The following is a 14,571-nucleotide window of genomic DNA, read 5'->3' on the forward strand; positions in this document are numbered from 1 at the left end:
TACCAAAATGGATAAAATATACGAATAATGGACATGTAATGCAACTTTGACACTCAAAGCGGACCAAATAATGGCCTTAAAACCGTGCAAAATCTGAGCGTATCAGCCAACCTGAAGGGTTTGTTGACCCTAAGTACCCTGATCATGTGTGTCTCTTGAAAAAGGCTTGGTATGGCTTAAAGCAGTCCCCTAGGAGATGGAATATTAAGTTTGACCAATGTATGCAGTCTCTAGGCTTTACTAGAAGTGCTTTTGATCATTGCCTTTATTTCAAAGATCTCAATTTTGTTCCTGTTTTTCTCCTGTTATGTGTTGATGACATGCTTATAGTGAGTCCTAGTCCTTCTGTTGTCAAATATGTTCAAGATATGTTGGTTACTAACTTTGATATGAAGGACTTGGGGGATGCACAGAAAATTCTGGGCATTGATATTGTGCGAAACATGAAGAAGAGGGAATTGATTCTAAGTCAGAGTTCCCATGTAAAAACAATCCTCTGTAAGTATAATATGATGGATGCCAAGCCATCCACAATCCCCTTGGCTGCTCATTTCCTTCTCAGCAAGGACCAGTATCCTAAGAGTGACAGTGAGGTCCAATAGATGAAGAAGGTGCCATATTCTAATGCAATTGGATCTGTTATGTATCTGATGGTGAGCATAAGGCCAGACATTGCATACTCTGTCTCCGGCCTGTCTAGATACATGTCCAATCTAGGGCAGCCACATTGGGAAGCTCTTAAGTGGTTATTGAGATACCATAAACATACTGTCAGTTATGGTTTGAAATATTCTAAGTGTTCAGATGATACTAACCTTTGTGGTTTTGTAGATTCAAACTATGCTAATGACAGGGATAAGAAGAAGTCCACTACCTCTTATGTTTTTACACTTGGTGGATCTTGCATTAGCTGGAAATCCCAATTGCAGCACATAGTGGCCCTTTCCACTATTGAATCTGAGTACATTGCCATCACAGAGGCAATGAAAGAAGCCTTGTGGCTAAAGGGGTTATGGGAAAACTAAATTTTCTCAAGCAACCCATTGTTGTATACTCTGAAAGTCAGTTAGCTATACACGTTTGTAAGAATCCTGTCTTTCATGACAGGACTAAACATATAGATGTCAGATTTCACTTCATCAGAGACATAGTGGAAAAGGGTGAGGTCCAGCTTGAAAAGATCCACACTGATCACAATCCAGCTGATATGGGTACTATGTGCCTTCCGAAGATGCTTTTCTGCATCAGGAAGCTTCACATTGATTCTGGTTAGGTAATGTGGCCAGGTATCTTCCCTTGTGTATTTTTCTCTAAGTGTTATACTTGTATAACTGTTGATGGATACACTGTGGGTTTGATGTCTTCTTAGTCCATGACTAGAAAGCCATCAATAGGCGATGATGAAAGGCACATGCCAAATCCCTCACTGATTTGATAAGGCCCAAGGTGGGGAAATGTAGTACTATGGGCCTATGAAATGGACCGGTCTACTTCTTTGTAACCAACCCAAAAGATTGCAGCATGTTGGAGTATTGAGGCCTTAGCCCACTTCACTATTAAACCCTACACGTGTCACTCTCTGGTGTGGTGTGAGAGCTGAGTCATTTATATACTCCTAGCTCTCACTGTTCACTTCACTTCTATTTTCGTGCCTCTTGAGTTTAGGGTTTTCTCTTCTTGAGAGATTGTTCATTTCCCTCATGTTCCTGTGTGTGTAAACACTGAATCTGTGAGTGAGGGTGTTTGTGAGTGAGGAAACTTCTGGTTTCTTGTCTAAGGGATCTGACCGATTTGTGGTGAAGTTTTCTTGTGTTTCAGAGGAGGTTTACCTGTGGTGATTTGCTGGTTCTAAGGCTCTTGATCTTGTCTGCAGTCTGTGGGATTGTGTGATCTAGGGTTTGTGTGGATACTGTGAAGCAGATCTTGATTTGCTATTGTTTCTCCTAAGGACAAATCAATTGGTTAATAAGGGATTGAGGGTCGGATACAAACGGCATGTGCAGTTGTACCTGGTGCAACTTGAGCCTATTATTTGATCTGTTATTTTTTAGGTTATTTCTTTCTGGATTAACTGCCTTGATTACTTCTCATTGAGGAGAACGCTTTTAATCTGTGTGTTAAGTGTTTCAGGAGTGTTTGAAGATTGAAGGATCAAGATCTAGGAGCTTAGTAGCTAGATCTCAGTAAATTGTTGTATTACTTGTAATAGCTCGGTGTATTTAGACCTTACAATAAGCACCAAAAAGAGTATTGAAGAAGAGTGATTGGTTGAATAGGCAACAAACAACTGTGGATATATTAACAAAAGAGTATTTCCGTTTTGCAGGACCGTTGTAGCTAGCTAGATTCAGCCTTCAAGCAACAGTGCTCTCTCTACACCACTAATACCAAACTAATAAAAGTTGGTTTAACTGAAATTATATTTAGGTAGGCCACCAATAGTAATAAATATTCAAAAGACATTATTTTGGCAGAAAAATATCTCCTTCTCGGCTTCTCCATCTTGTAAGTTAGAACAAGTTCATGCATAAGTCGCAATTCTTTATTAATGAAATCCAAAGTTACCATATATAATCCGTTCTTTTGATACAAGTTGCAACCCATCTTCCTGGTTTTACGACGTTGATTTCGAGGATAGTATAAATTCAATTCTGGTGATGACACTACTACTATTACACTTGTCTCTTTTCTCCCGGCTAAGTTATAAGAGCATCCGCAACGGTGGTCTCTGTTGCAAACAATTCTCGTCCCGCCGCGGTGATCACGGATCCGTCGGCGCGATAGGAGAGAGCGGTGGTGCCCACTTGTTTTGACAGTTGGAATTTTTAAAAAAAAATCGGAAAAATTCATCTCATTTTAGCATTTCTTATGTCATTTTAATTTTAAATTTTATTTTTAACATAATGCCTTTTTTAATATAAATGACCTTTTATATTTGTAATATATTATTTAATTAAAAATAAATTGGTTGGGAAAAAATAAAATAAAAAAGAAATGAAATAGTAGAAGTCATAAATATTTATGGGATAGATATGATTGTTATAGCCTTATAGGTGTTGTCAATGAAATAAGAGTGGTTAAATATGTGTGGGGCTATGAATAGTTTAGATATTGATGATTTATGATTTACATAACAATAACTCTTGGGGGACAGGGAGTACTTGCTAATATACGTGCCAAAAATTTACGATCACATCATTTTGAAATATGTCTCATGGTAGCATTGATCCCTCTCACGGTAGCATAATTAATTGATTAGTAATTCAAAGGATGCACTAAAAAATGCTAATTACCAAGGGATTTACTGACACACAAATATCCATTGGCATTTGTCGACAGATTACCAAGGGATATGCCATTGGTAAATTATCTGACGTCATTTCCGACGGTGTAGTGACGAATTTTGACATTTTAATTTACCAACGAAGAATTCCGTGGGTAAAGCTATTATTTTTTAATAAATATTATTTAATAAAATCTATTACCAAGGGATTGTTGCCCTCGGAAAACTTAAACAACTATTTACCAAGGTATTATGTGCATCGGCAATTTGAAATTAAATTTAACCTCATTATTTCACTTTCTACTTCTTTTTTTCATCCTAGCCCAAAATCGTTCTCTCTTTCTCCTCCAATTAATCTGTGAAACCCTAAACCCTTTACCTGACGCCCTTTCTCTTCCAATCCGTAAAACCCACCGACGCCAAATGAGAAGGATTTGTGGAGGCATCTCCGGTGGAAGAGATCTCTGGTGGAAGATTCATCGATTCGTGGAGCGTCTCCGATAATCCATTGGTAACACTGTTTACCAACAGATAAATTGCTAATACCCACAGATATTTCCGTTGGTAATTTGCGTCTTTTTTGTAGTGATGAATTTTTATCTTGTCCTGTCTCAAATGTATTTTTCTTGAAATTATAATGCGTACATGCACGTAACAAGAGCAAAATTATTTTATAACTGAAACCATTAAACAATGATTTTATAAATTGAATACTAGTACTCCGTATTTGGTAATTATCATGATTTGTGATATAAGCAAAACTCAATGTTATTGCAGAACACCGAACCGCATTACAAAACAAAACAGAGGTCATTTTGTCTGTTTTTAAGTCATGATAGTAAAAATGATCTAAAAATGACATCTAATATATTTTAAATCATGAATTTTATAAAAATGACCTAAAACCCAATTAACAATGTTCTAAAATGACCTAAAACAATCTAAAAATGACGGGTTCAACAATTCTACACTAGAAATAGTTCGACATTGATTATAAACCTGGTTATCAGGGGCAGAGCCACGCTAGGCCCGGGGGGCCTTGGGCCCCTCAGCCCTTTGTGTTTTTCCTGTATATATTATATAAATGCAGCATTAAACGTATCCAATGTTAGCGCAAGTGGCCTGAGTTCTAGTTTTTTGTTCATGTGTTGCAGACACCTTCCGGGATCACCTAATTTTTTGATAATTCTGTTTCTTCTATTCTCTATTCATTTTTGTTCTATTAGATTTGTAATATTATTAGTTTTGTATTATTGATTTAACTTATGATTAATTTGATAATTCTGTTTCTTCTATTCTCTATTCATTTTTGTTAAATTAGATTTATAATATTATTAGTTTTGTATTATTATAATAAAGAATTATTTAGCTCTACAAATGTAAAAATATGCTTGTAGTAAAATATAATTTTAGTAAAATCGATTTAAAAGCTATACTTGTAGTTCATTTGTGGCTTTATTTTCTCTAATTAGTAAGTTGATTTTCTCATATTCATTTATGTTTTATTGACTATCACATTCTTAAATTTTATTAATTTTTTAAACTAGTAATTTTATAAAAATCATTTTAATTTGTAATCATAAAGAATCATTTTATAGTTGAAGTATAGAATAAAATAAATTTTAATGTGATGCTCTTTATCATAAAAAAATAGTCTATTGATCTAATAAATATTTATATCATATAATATTTTTTTTAAATCGATGTTATGCTTTAACAAATCAATTCACTAGTTAATTTTTTCATCATTTATTTTTTTCACCTATGACTTTTTATATTTCTCATGTCCGAGTTTTTTCTGTGTTGTAAGCACTGAACCTTAAAGATGTTAGCACTAAAAAAAAAATCAGAGGTAGTTTAGGCTCCCCACTGCTAAAATTCTGGCTCCGCCTTTGCTGGTTATCATTATACAAAATTTGTAACAAGTTTACCCTTTTAATTTTCTTAAAAAATTATAAGTAGTATTATCATATTGTACTCGTATTACTCAATTTTAAACAACACATATCTGTATGTACGTTGTAGTGTGACGTGATAAATTTGTTAGATATATGGTGTACATACATGTGTACGTAGTGTGAGTTACGCTGCAATACCTATTGCTATGTACTATAGATAAAAGACGTGTTTAATTGAAATACCATCGCCATTTACAAGTCATGATCAATACATCGCGGCGGCCAATAGCTAAAGCCTAAAAGTAAAACTAATTAATTATCTATTACATTGAAATATAAAATAAAATGACATCAATTTTTATATTTAGGAGATTATTTATTCGCTTGGATTTTGCATTTAGATACTAGATCTGTACTCCCTCCGTTCCATAGTAATACAATTATTTTGCCATTTTGGTTATCCGTTTCATAGTAATAGAGTCATTTCTCTTTTTAGTAAAAGTCAACACATTTTTCCACACCTACTTTACTCTCTTTTATTTTTTTCTCTCTTCATCTCTTTACCTTTTTTCATTTTCCACTTTATTCTCCCTTTACTCAACTCACATAACACAATTTTTTTCTTAATCTCCGTGCTGAAAAGAAACGCATCCATTACTATAGAACGGAGGGAGTATAATTTTGATTATATTTTGTCATGATTATATTTTTTTATCTCGATCTGGTGTTTTGACTAGTTTGGGAATGATGTACAGAAAAAGAGCCTAAAACAGGAAAAAAAAGGATGAAAGGCGAAACTCGGGATCAAGTATGGAGAAACTGCGCATGCCAACGAATCGTTGGGTTCAACGCACTTGTGAATCCGGGAATCTCTATAATCTAGAAGATGCCCAACTACTCGTTGGGTTCAACACACTTGCAAGCCCCACAATTTGTCATTTTGGGATGTCCAAAAACAATAGTTTCATTTCTATAAATGGAAAACCTCTCTCATACTTTATCCATTTTTTCTCCTCTCTCCCATACTTTACTTTACCAAATATCTCATTAAAATTTGTGTTATCTATAAATGAAATTATTTTTTATGAACGGAAGAAATAGTACTATATCGACTCACCAAAACGCAACGATATAGTACTATTGAAAAGAAAAAAAGAACCGTGGAAAAACATTAGCAAAAGCATTTATAATGTTGTAGAAACCCAATATAAACCTATCCTAGTGTATATTTTTACCGACCCTATCCTACACATTTAGAACGTGACACTTCTATATATTTTTATACCCTATCCTATTACCTAGAATGTGACATTTCTTTTATTTTATCCTTAGTTTTCATTTTAATACGTCCGCCAAAATTTATTTGATATTAATAAAAAGATATGTATACAACCAGTGCAACAATCCACTCAAAAATGGGGTTGTGAACGTCAGAGATGCAGCTCGACACTACTGCGCTAATTTGATCAGGAAGATGGTGTTTGGGGAGAGGTTTTTCGGGCTGGGAGAAGAAGATGGAGGGCCGGGAAGTGAAGAGAGAGAACACGTGGATGGATTATTCGTGATTCTTTCGTTTCTCTATGGATTCGCCATTGCTGATTTTATACCGTGGTTGGAGGTTTTCGATTTCGATGGACATAAGAGGATTGTAAGGAATGCGATTAAGAATGTGAGAAAATACAATGATCCGGTTATCGATAAGAGAATGGAGATGTGGCGGCGAGGGCTAAAGAGGGAAGAAGATGATATTCTTGATCTTTTGATTAATCTCAAGAGCTCTGACCAAACAAAGCCCCTTTTGTCTGTTCGAGAGATTAAAGCACAAATTATTGTAAGTATTTGGTTTAAATTACTAAAGGTCTTGGACTCGAATCTTATAAAAAGTTATTCAACATGCTTTTACAGGAAATAATGATTGAGACTGTTGATAATCCGTCGAATGCAGTTGAGTGGGCTTTGGCGGAGATGATCAATCAACCAGATATTCTTGCAAAGGCATGTAAAGAATTGGACCGAGTTGTAGGTAAAGACAGGCTTGTGGAAGAGTTAGATATACCTAACCTAAATTATGTGAAAGCATGTCTGAAAGAGTCATTTAGGATACATCCGTTATCACCTTTTAATGTTCCTCATGTTTCGAGTAAGGATGTTGTGGTGGGAGGCTACTTCATTCCAAAGGGGAGCCATGTGTTGCTCAGTCGTCCTGGCTTAGGGCGAAACCCTAGGATTTGGGATGAGCCTCTCCGGTTCGACCCAGAGCGTCACATTGTTGATGAATCATCAGAAGTGGAGTTTGTGGATCAAGAACTGCGCATGTTGTCATTCAGTACCGGGAGAAGAGGATGCCCCGGCATTCTAATTGGTTCGACCATAACTACTATGCTTTTGGCTAGACTTATTCAGGCTTTCGGGTGGAGGCCACCCCTTGATACAGATATAATTGATTTGGATGAGTCAGGGCAGGATTTGGGATTGGCTAAACCTTTGATTGCTCATGCAACACCACGATTGAACTCACAAATTTATAAGCAACTCATGTCAAACTAACATATGGAGGAGAATCAAATGAGATTTGAATCTAGCTAGTATATATGTATATAGGAAGTTAACTATAGAAAATATTATATAGTTGAAGAAAAGTGAGCACATCTGGACTATTAATATTCCAGTTAATGAAAAGAGGCAATTTCAATATATTAACAAAAGCATTATCGTAATACAGTAAATTATGCATAACAATATGTCAATAACCATTAAGAAAGGGTAATTGTGTTTGATGGTTATGAATGTGTCTTTTCATGAAGCCAAGCAGTATTTATTAGCCCATAATCATATCGAGATTTTATTAATTTTCATGATGTGGTATATTTCAGTTGAAAATTTGACTACTTAATTAGCGGTGAAACTTGACGTTCAAAGATGATGAAATTGATTGTACATCACAATATATTAGGCCTGCTTATTCGGCCGGTTCCGATTCTAACCGAACCGGTTGACCGGTTAACCGGTTTTAAATTTTCATAAATTCAAGAATCGGAACCGGAACCGGAACCGATTGGTTCCGGTTTGGAACCGGCCGGTTAAGAACCGGTCGATTCCGGTTCCGAACCGGAACCGATGTGTAATTTTAATCCGAATTTATTTATAATTTTAAATAGTTCAATACTAAAAAAATAATAATCCAACATCTAGAATTATAACAAATAATACCTAAAAATTAAAATAAATACACAAAATACAAACCAACAATACAATAATATTCATATATGGATAAGAATGATGCCAAGTGTAGTAGGTCGGGTCGGACTAGTTTATGTTAGCAATTTTTTACTAATACAAAAATAGGAGTTCTAAACTTTAGCAATTATTTTTAAAAAAATGAGTTTTAAAATTGAATTTCATTTTCCCTTTTTTGGCTAAACATAGTATTCATTGGAATTTCCAATACTAATTGATATTGTTGTGACTATTTGGTTTATACCGGAACACTTAATAAATTATTCACAAATATGTTAAAATCGTATGTTAAATGAATTGTTACATAAATTTGTAATAAATATATCATATGAAATGATATTGTATTTGTATAAGTTCTTTTGAAAACTAAAAACAAACTTATGATGTTCTACTCATTGTAGTTAGTTCATAAAAAATGGATTAGGGAAATAATTATAGATTTAAAGTATCACAGATTAAACATTTAAATCTAAAAATCACTCAATGTTTCAAACTATTTTACTTTAATTCAAAATTAATTCAATAAATTAGATTTTTTAGTATATTAAATTATAAAAAAATAAAATTGAATTATAATCCGGTTCCCGGTTAGGAACCGGTCGGTTCCGGTTCCGAACCGGAACCGGTATTATTTAAAAAGTTGGAACCGGTACCGGAACCGGAACTGGATTTTTCGGTTCCGGTTCCTCAATTAACCGATCGGTTCCAGTTCCAATTCCGGTTAACCGAGAACCGGAGAACCGTTTAAGCACCCCTACAATATATTATATGTGCAATTAGTAGATTTGAGTGAACTGCGCTGTTACAACCTAAACTTTAGGATTGTTGCACTACATACTCCTAATAAAAAATTGTTTTCAGATAACCCTTATGTTTTATATAATAAGGAATGCGGTTCTTTTTGCCACTTTTCTGACCAAAATTGTCAAATCACTAAAAGGGCATTTTTGGCAATCCCTAAATTTTCCGACATGTGAATTCTATCACATTTCAGTCAACAAGTTCTTATGTAATTCCGAATAAGTTCTAGTACTTCATACGTGATTAAAGTTTTATCATGATTTGCACAGAAAAAAACTTCTTGAAACTCATATCCATCAGCAAAAGATCACCATCCCCACTCAACACCGAGATCGCCTGCATCCGCCTCGACAGCGTCCACATCATCGCCGTCACTTCTCCGGAGCTCTCCAGAGACTTCTTGAAGAAGCACGACGCCATCTTCGCCTCCCGCCCCAACGCAGTCTCAGCCCGCCTCATCAGTGATGGATACTTGACACTAGCCTTCTCTCCCGCTGGGGACCAGTGGAAAAAAATGAGGAAGGTTATGCTGTCGGAGGTGCTCTCTATGCATGTGTTTCGACGCCTCCATGTAATGAGATGTGAGGAATCTGATCACCTCGTGCGATATGTATACAACCAGTGCAACAATCCACTCAAAAATGGGGCTGTGAACGTCAGAGATGCAGCCCAACACTACTGCGCTAATTTGATCAGGAAGATGGTGTTTGGAGAGAGATTTTTCGGGATGGGAGAAGAGGATGGAGGGCCGGGAAGTGAAGAGAGAGAACACGTGGATGGATTGTTCGTGATTCTTTCGTTTCTCTATGGATTCGCCATTGCTGATTTTATACCGTGGTTGGAGGTTTTTGATTTCGATGGACATAAAAAGATTGTAAGGAATGCGATTAAGAGGATAGAGATGTGGCAGCGAGGGCTTAAGAGCGAAGAAGATGATATTCTTGATCTTTTGATTGGAGGTTTTTGATTTCGATGGACATAAAAAGATTGTAAGGAATGCGATTAAGAGGATAGAGATGTGGCAGCGAGGGCTTAAGAGCGAAGAAGATGATATTCTTGATCTTTTGATTAAACGTGAAATATTTTTTATTTTGTGAAGATGATATTCTTGATCTTTTGATTAAAAGTGAAATATTTTTTATTCTGTGTATTATTGATTCAGATTCTATTGCATAAATAACTTAACTTTTCCATTATTTTGGTTGTTTCTCGATGAATTTCATACATGATATAACTAGTATATTGGCACCACTAACTGAAAATAGAGGGATATCAACAAAACTATTTTACTTTAATTCAAAATTAATTCAATAAATTAGATTTTTTAGTATATTAAATTATAAAAAAATAAAATTGAATTATAATCCGGTTCCCGGTTAGGAACCGGTCGGTTCCGGTTCCGGTTCCGAACCGGAACCGGTATTATTTAAAAAGTTGGAACCGGTACCGGAACCGGAACTGGATTTTTCGGTTCCGGTTCCTCAATTAACCGATCGGTTCCAGTTCCAATTCCGGTTAACCGAGAACCGGAGAACCGTTTAAGCACCCCTACAATATATTATATGTGCAATTAGTAGATTTGAGTGAACTGCGCTGTTACAACCTAAACTTTAGGATTGTTGCACTACATACTCCTAATAAAAAATTGTTTTCAGATAACCCTTATGTTTTATATAATAAGGAATGCGGTTCTTTTTGCCACTTTTCTGACCAAAATTGTCAAATCACTAAAAGGGCATTTTTGGCAATCCCTAAATTTTCCGACATGTGAATTCTATCACATTTCAGTCAACAAGTTCTTATGTAATTCCGAATAAGTTCTAGTACTTCATACGTGATTAAAGTTTTATCATGATTTGCACAGAAAAAAACTTCTTGAAACTCATATCCATCAGCAAAAGATCACCATCCCCACTCAACACCGAGATCGCCTGCATCCGCCTCGACAGCGTCCACATCATCGCCGTCACTTCTCCGGAGCTCTCCAGAGACTTCTTGAAGAAGCACGACGCCATCTTCGCCTCCCGCCCCAACGCAGTCTCAGCCCGCCTCATCAGTGATGGATACTTGACACTAGCCTTCTCTCCCGCTGGGGACCAGTGGAAAAAAATGAGGAAGGTTATGCTGTCGGAGGTGCTCTCTATGCATGTGTTTCGACGCCTCCATGTAATGAGATGCGAGGAATCTGATCACCTCGTGCGATATGTATACAACCAGTGCAACAATCCACTCAAAAATGGGGCTGTGAACGTCAGAGATGCAGCCCAACACTACTGCGCTAATTTGATCAGGAAGATGGTGTTTGGAGAGAGATTTTTCGGGATGGGAGAAGAGGATGGAGGGCCGGGAAGTGAAGAGAGAGAACACGTGGATGGATTGTTCGTGATTCTTTCGTTTCTCTATGGATTCGCCATTGCTGATTTTATACCGTGGTTGGAGGTTTTTGATTTCGATGGACATAAAAAGATTGTAAGGAATGCGATTAAGAGGATAGAGATGTGGCAGCGAGGGCTTAAGAGCGAAGAAGATGATATTCTTGATCTTTTGATTGGAGGTTTTTGATTTCGATGGACATAAAAAGATTGTAAGGAATGCGATTAAGAGGATAGAGATGTGGCAGCGAGGGCTTAAGAGCGAAGAAGATGATATTCTTGATCTTTTGATTAAACGTGAAATATTTTTTATTTTGTGAAGATGATATTCTTGATCTTTTGATTAAAAGTGAAATATTTTTTATTCTGTGTATTATTGATTCAGATTCTATTGCATAAATAACTTAACTTTTCCATTATTTTGGTTGTTTCTCGATGAATTTCATACATGATATAACTAGTATATTGGCACCACTAACTGAAAATAGAGGGATATCAACAAAACTTTGATCACGTATGAAGACATGGCCCATTCTGCACACTTAAATTTTCTTCAATGGCGCGCGCATCACAGCTCAACCCGTATATTTCATCCAAAGTCAAAAATAAAGCATCCATCTCCCTCGTTCCAAAATCGGTGCCGCTTCACTGCCACTGCCTCTCCGTCGAAGGCCAACCGCTGCCGTTGACTCCATCGCGGCGGCGTCACCGCCTCTGCCCATCGTTGTCTGCCGCCGCTCTAGGCGGTCAGCTCCTCCGTCGGCAGCGTCTCGTCTCACAACCGGTAAGTCCCTCTCCCCAATTCATTCTAATTCTATTTCCTTTTATCGATTTCATTTGTTTCTCAAAGGATTGAATTTTCAGAAGAGACAAAGGACTTAAACTTAAAGATTGAATTTGAAACTTTGCACAAGGCACCATGATTCAAAATTATCCTAAATGAATATAAGGGAAAAAAAATGCTGAGAATTGATCGGTGATTACCTTCTTAGACGATCGAAAACTCTTGTCTGGTTCTTTCGCTATTTTTACCAGATTATGAAAAATGGGAGACGTGTGGGGTATATATATCTATATATACACAGTTGAATCCTCCTAATTCTCAGGGAAGAGATTTGGACAAAAGATTTGAGTATATTTGAGTTGGGCTTCTCCAAAAGTAGGCTAAGGATAGAAATTTAAAAAAATGATTTTGGGCTCACAGGGTTTCAAATTGGGTTAGGAAAGAATAACTGTTTTAGCCAAATTAAAGCAAAAAAAAATTTAGATGCAAAACAAGAAAACAATTAAAAAGATAGAAAAAGTCGGGGTGTTATATTTCATTACTTTTTCTCTTTCTCTATTACTTTGTTCAGTTTTCTTTTCCTCTATCTTACTTTATAGTTGTGCATTAAAACCTATGTCGTGATAAATGTTTCTATGTATTAAAAGTTTCTATTTTGCAAAACGGAGTAATTCTTATTAGACAAGTAGTACTAATTATATAATAGTTATTCTTATTAGACATAAAAAAAAAATTGGATGAGCATCGTCAAAGCCGCAGCTCAACTTATCATTTGTATATTACTACTGGTATTTTAGATTATGATTGCGGTGACAATGACAACAACAACAAAAATAATAATATGATGATAGTGGTGTGATGAGGAAAAATGGTACTCATCATCATCATTATCATTATCTTCATCGTCGTCGCCATCGTCATCGTCATCGTCAATCATCATCATCACCAGCATTATCATTAGTGCATCTAGATCATTATCTACTTAAATCTGATTGAGGACCAAAGTCATTTTGATCAAGTTCATTCATAAGAAATAGGATTAATAAAATTTTCGCTCTTATTTATATCTTAAATTTATTCAATATAGCACTAGCTAATAGAATGTTATTTATCTTTGATGTCCACCTATTTATAACTTTGATTTATCTATACCAATACATGATCTAATTGTTGTTATTAATTGTCTATAAACTTCTAGTACTTTCAGAATATTTGTTCTAAAACTATAAGTCTAGATTATTCTAGATTATTATGAATAACTATCTAGATTGTTATCTATAGAATTATGAAAAACTAAGTAGATTGTTATCTGATTGTTTTGTGCAAAATATAGAAGAAACTTTATTTTTTCTTCGATAATAATGTACTACTCCCTATTAAATATCCCTATTAAATAATAATCGAATCAATAAATAACACTTCAACTTAAAATGCTAGAATTTTATAGATAACTTATATGAGGCAAAACCTTTAACCATTAATTCCAATAATATCAAATTATAAATAGTTAAAATGTAAATAAATTTTATAGATAGCAATCAGATCAATTATAAGTACAAAGATCTTGTAATAGCCCGGAAAATAAAGTATAAAACAAAAATTTAAGTCAGTTAAAGTGCAAAAATTAAATAGACATAATTAGAAGTTGTGTGTAGTATATGTTGTGTGGGGTGAAATTTAGAAAATGAAATAAAAGAAAGAAAAAGGAAATAGAAATAAAATTAAAAGGATAATTATAGGAGTTAAGAGATATAAATCTCTTTTGAACCCACTTACGGGAACATTCCCACATACATATCTATTTACACAGTTCCCACACACACACATACACCCCCGCCATTCACACACATACACGCACGACGATAAGCTCTCTCCGGTGACCCTCGCGTTACCGATTCACACGCCAGTTCTTTTCCCTCTCTGTGTTGCTGCTGTCCGGCGGATTCCGGCGTTGTTATCGCCGTTTTCCGGTGAGTCTAGGCTGGACTTATATCTAATTGATGTAATACTGCCTCAAGAACTGATACGGGTAAGGAGAAGACGAAGGTGAAGGAGTAAGGCGATTCCAATATCAAGACATTTTGGATTTTGAGGTAATATATATATACTCTACTTTAGATTTAAAGTTTGAGTGAAGTTATGTGATTACCTACTTAATATTGGATATCAGTCAGAGATACTATATTGGAAACTGAA

General features: G+C 35.5%; 1 protein-coding gene across 1 annotated transcript; it reads left to right on the plus strand.

The window, feature by feature from the left end:
- The first annotated feature begins 602 nt into the window (after positions 1–602).
- LOC125198420 (phenylalanine N-monooxygenase-like) lies at positions 603–7,728 on the plus strand. Its single transcript, XM_048096768.1, has 8 exons — positions 603–780; positions 832–1,009; positions 1,108–1,268; positions 1,735–1,823; positions 1,896–2,012; positions 2,131–2,183; positions 6,562–7,012; positions 7,087–7,728. The coding sequence occupies exons 1-8, from the start codon at positions 603–605 to the stop codon at positions 7,726–7,728; spliced, it is 1,869 nt and encodes a 622-aa protein (XP_047952725.1).
- Positions 7,729–14,571: the final 6,843 nt, after the last annotated feature.

The sequence above is a fragment of the Salvia hispanica genome, unplaced genomic scaffold (genome assembly GCF_023119035.1).
Source record: "Salvia hispanica cultivar TCC Black 2014 unplaced genomic scaffold, UniMelb_Shisp_WGS_1.0 HiC_scaffold_1441, whole genome shotgun sequence".
Classification (NCBI taxonomy): Eukaryota; Viridiplantae; Streptophyta; class Magnoliopsida; order Lamiales; family Lamiaceae; genus Salvia; species Salvia hispanica.

Bases quoted from the DNA above. Each gene is read 5' to 3' on its own strand.
- LOC125198420 (XM_048096768.1), top strand. From the start codon at position 603: ATGAAGAAGGTGCCATATTCTAATGCAATTGGATCTGTTATGTATCTG. The intron at 1,824-1,895 runs GTTTACCTGTGG...TGTGTGATCTAG, and splicing joins TTTCTTGTGTTTCAGAGGAG to GGTTTGTGTGGATACTGTGA. The intron at 2,184-6,561 runs GTAAATTGTTGT...ATTAATAAAAAG, and splicing joins AGCTTAGTAGCTAGATCTCA to ATATGTATACAACCAGTGCA.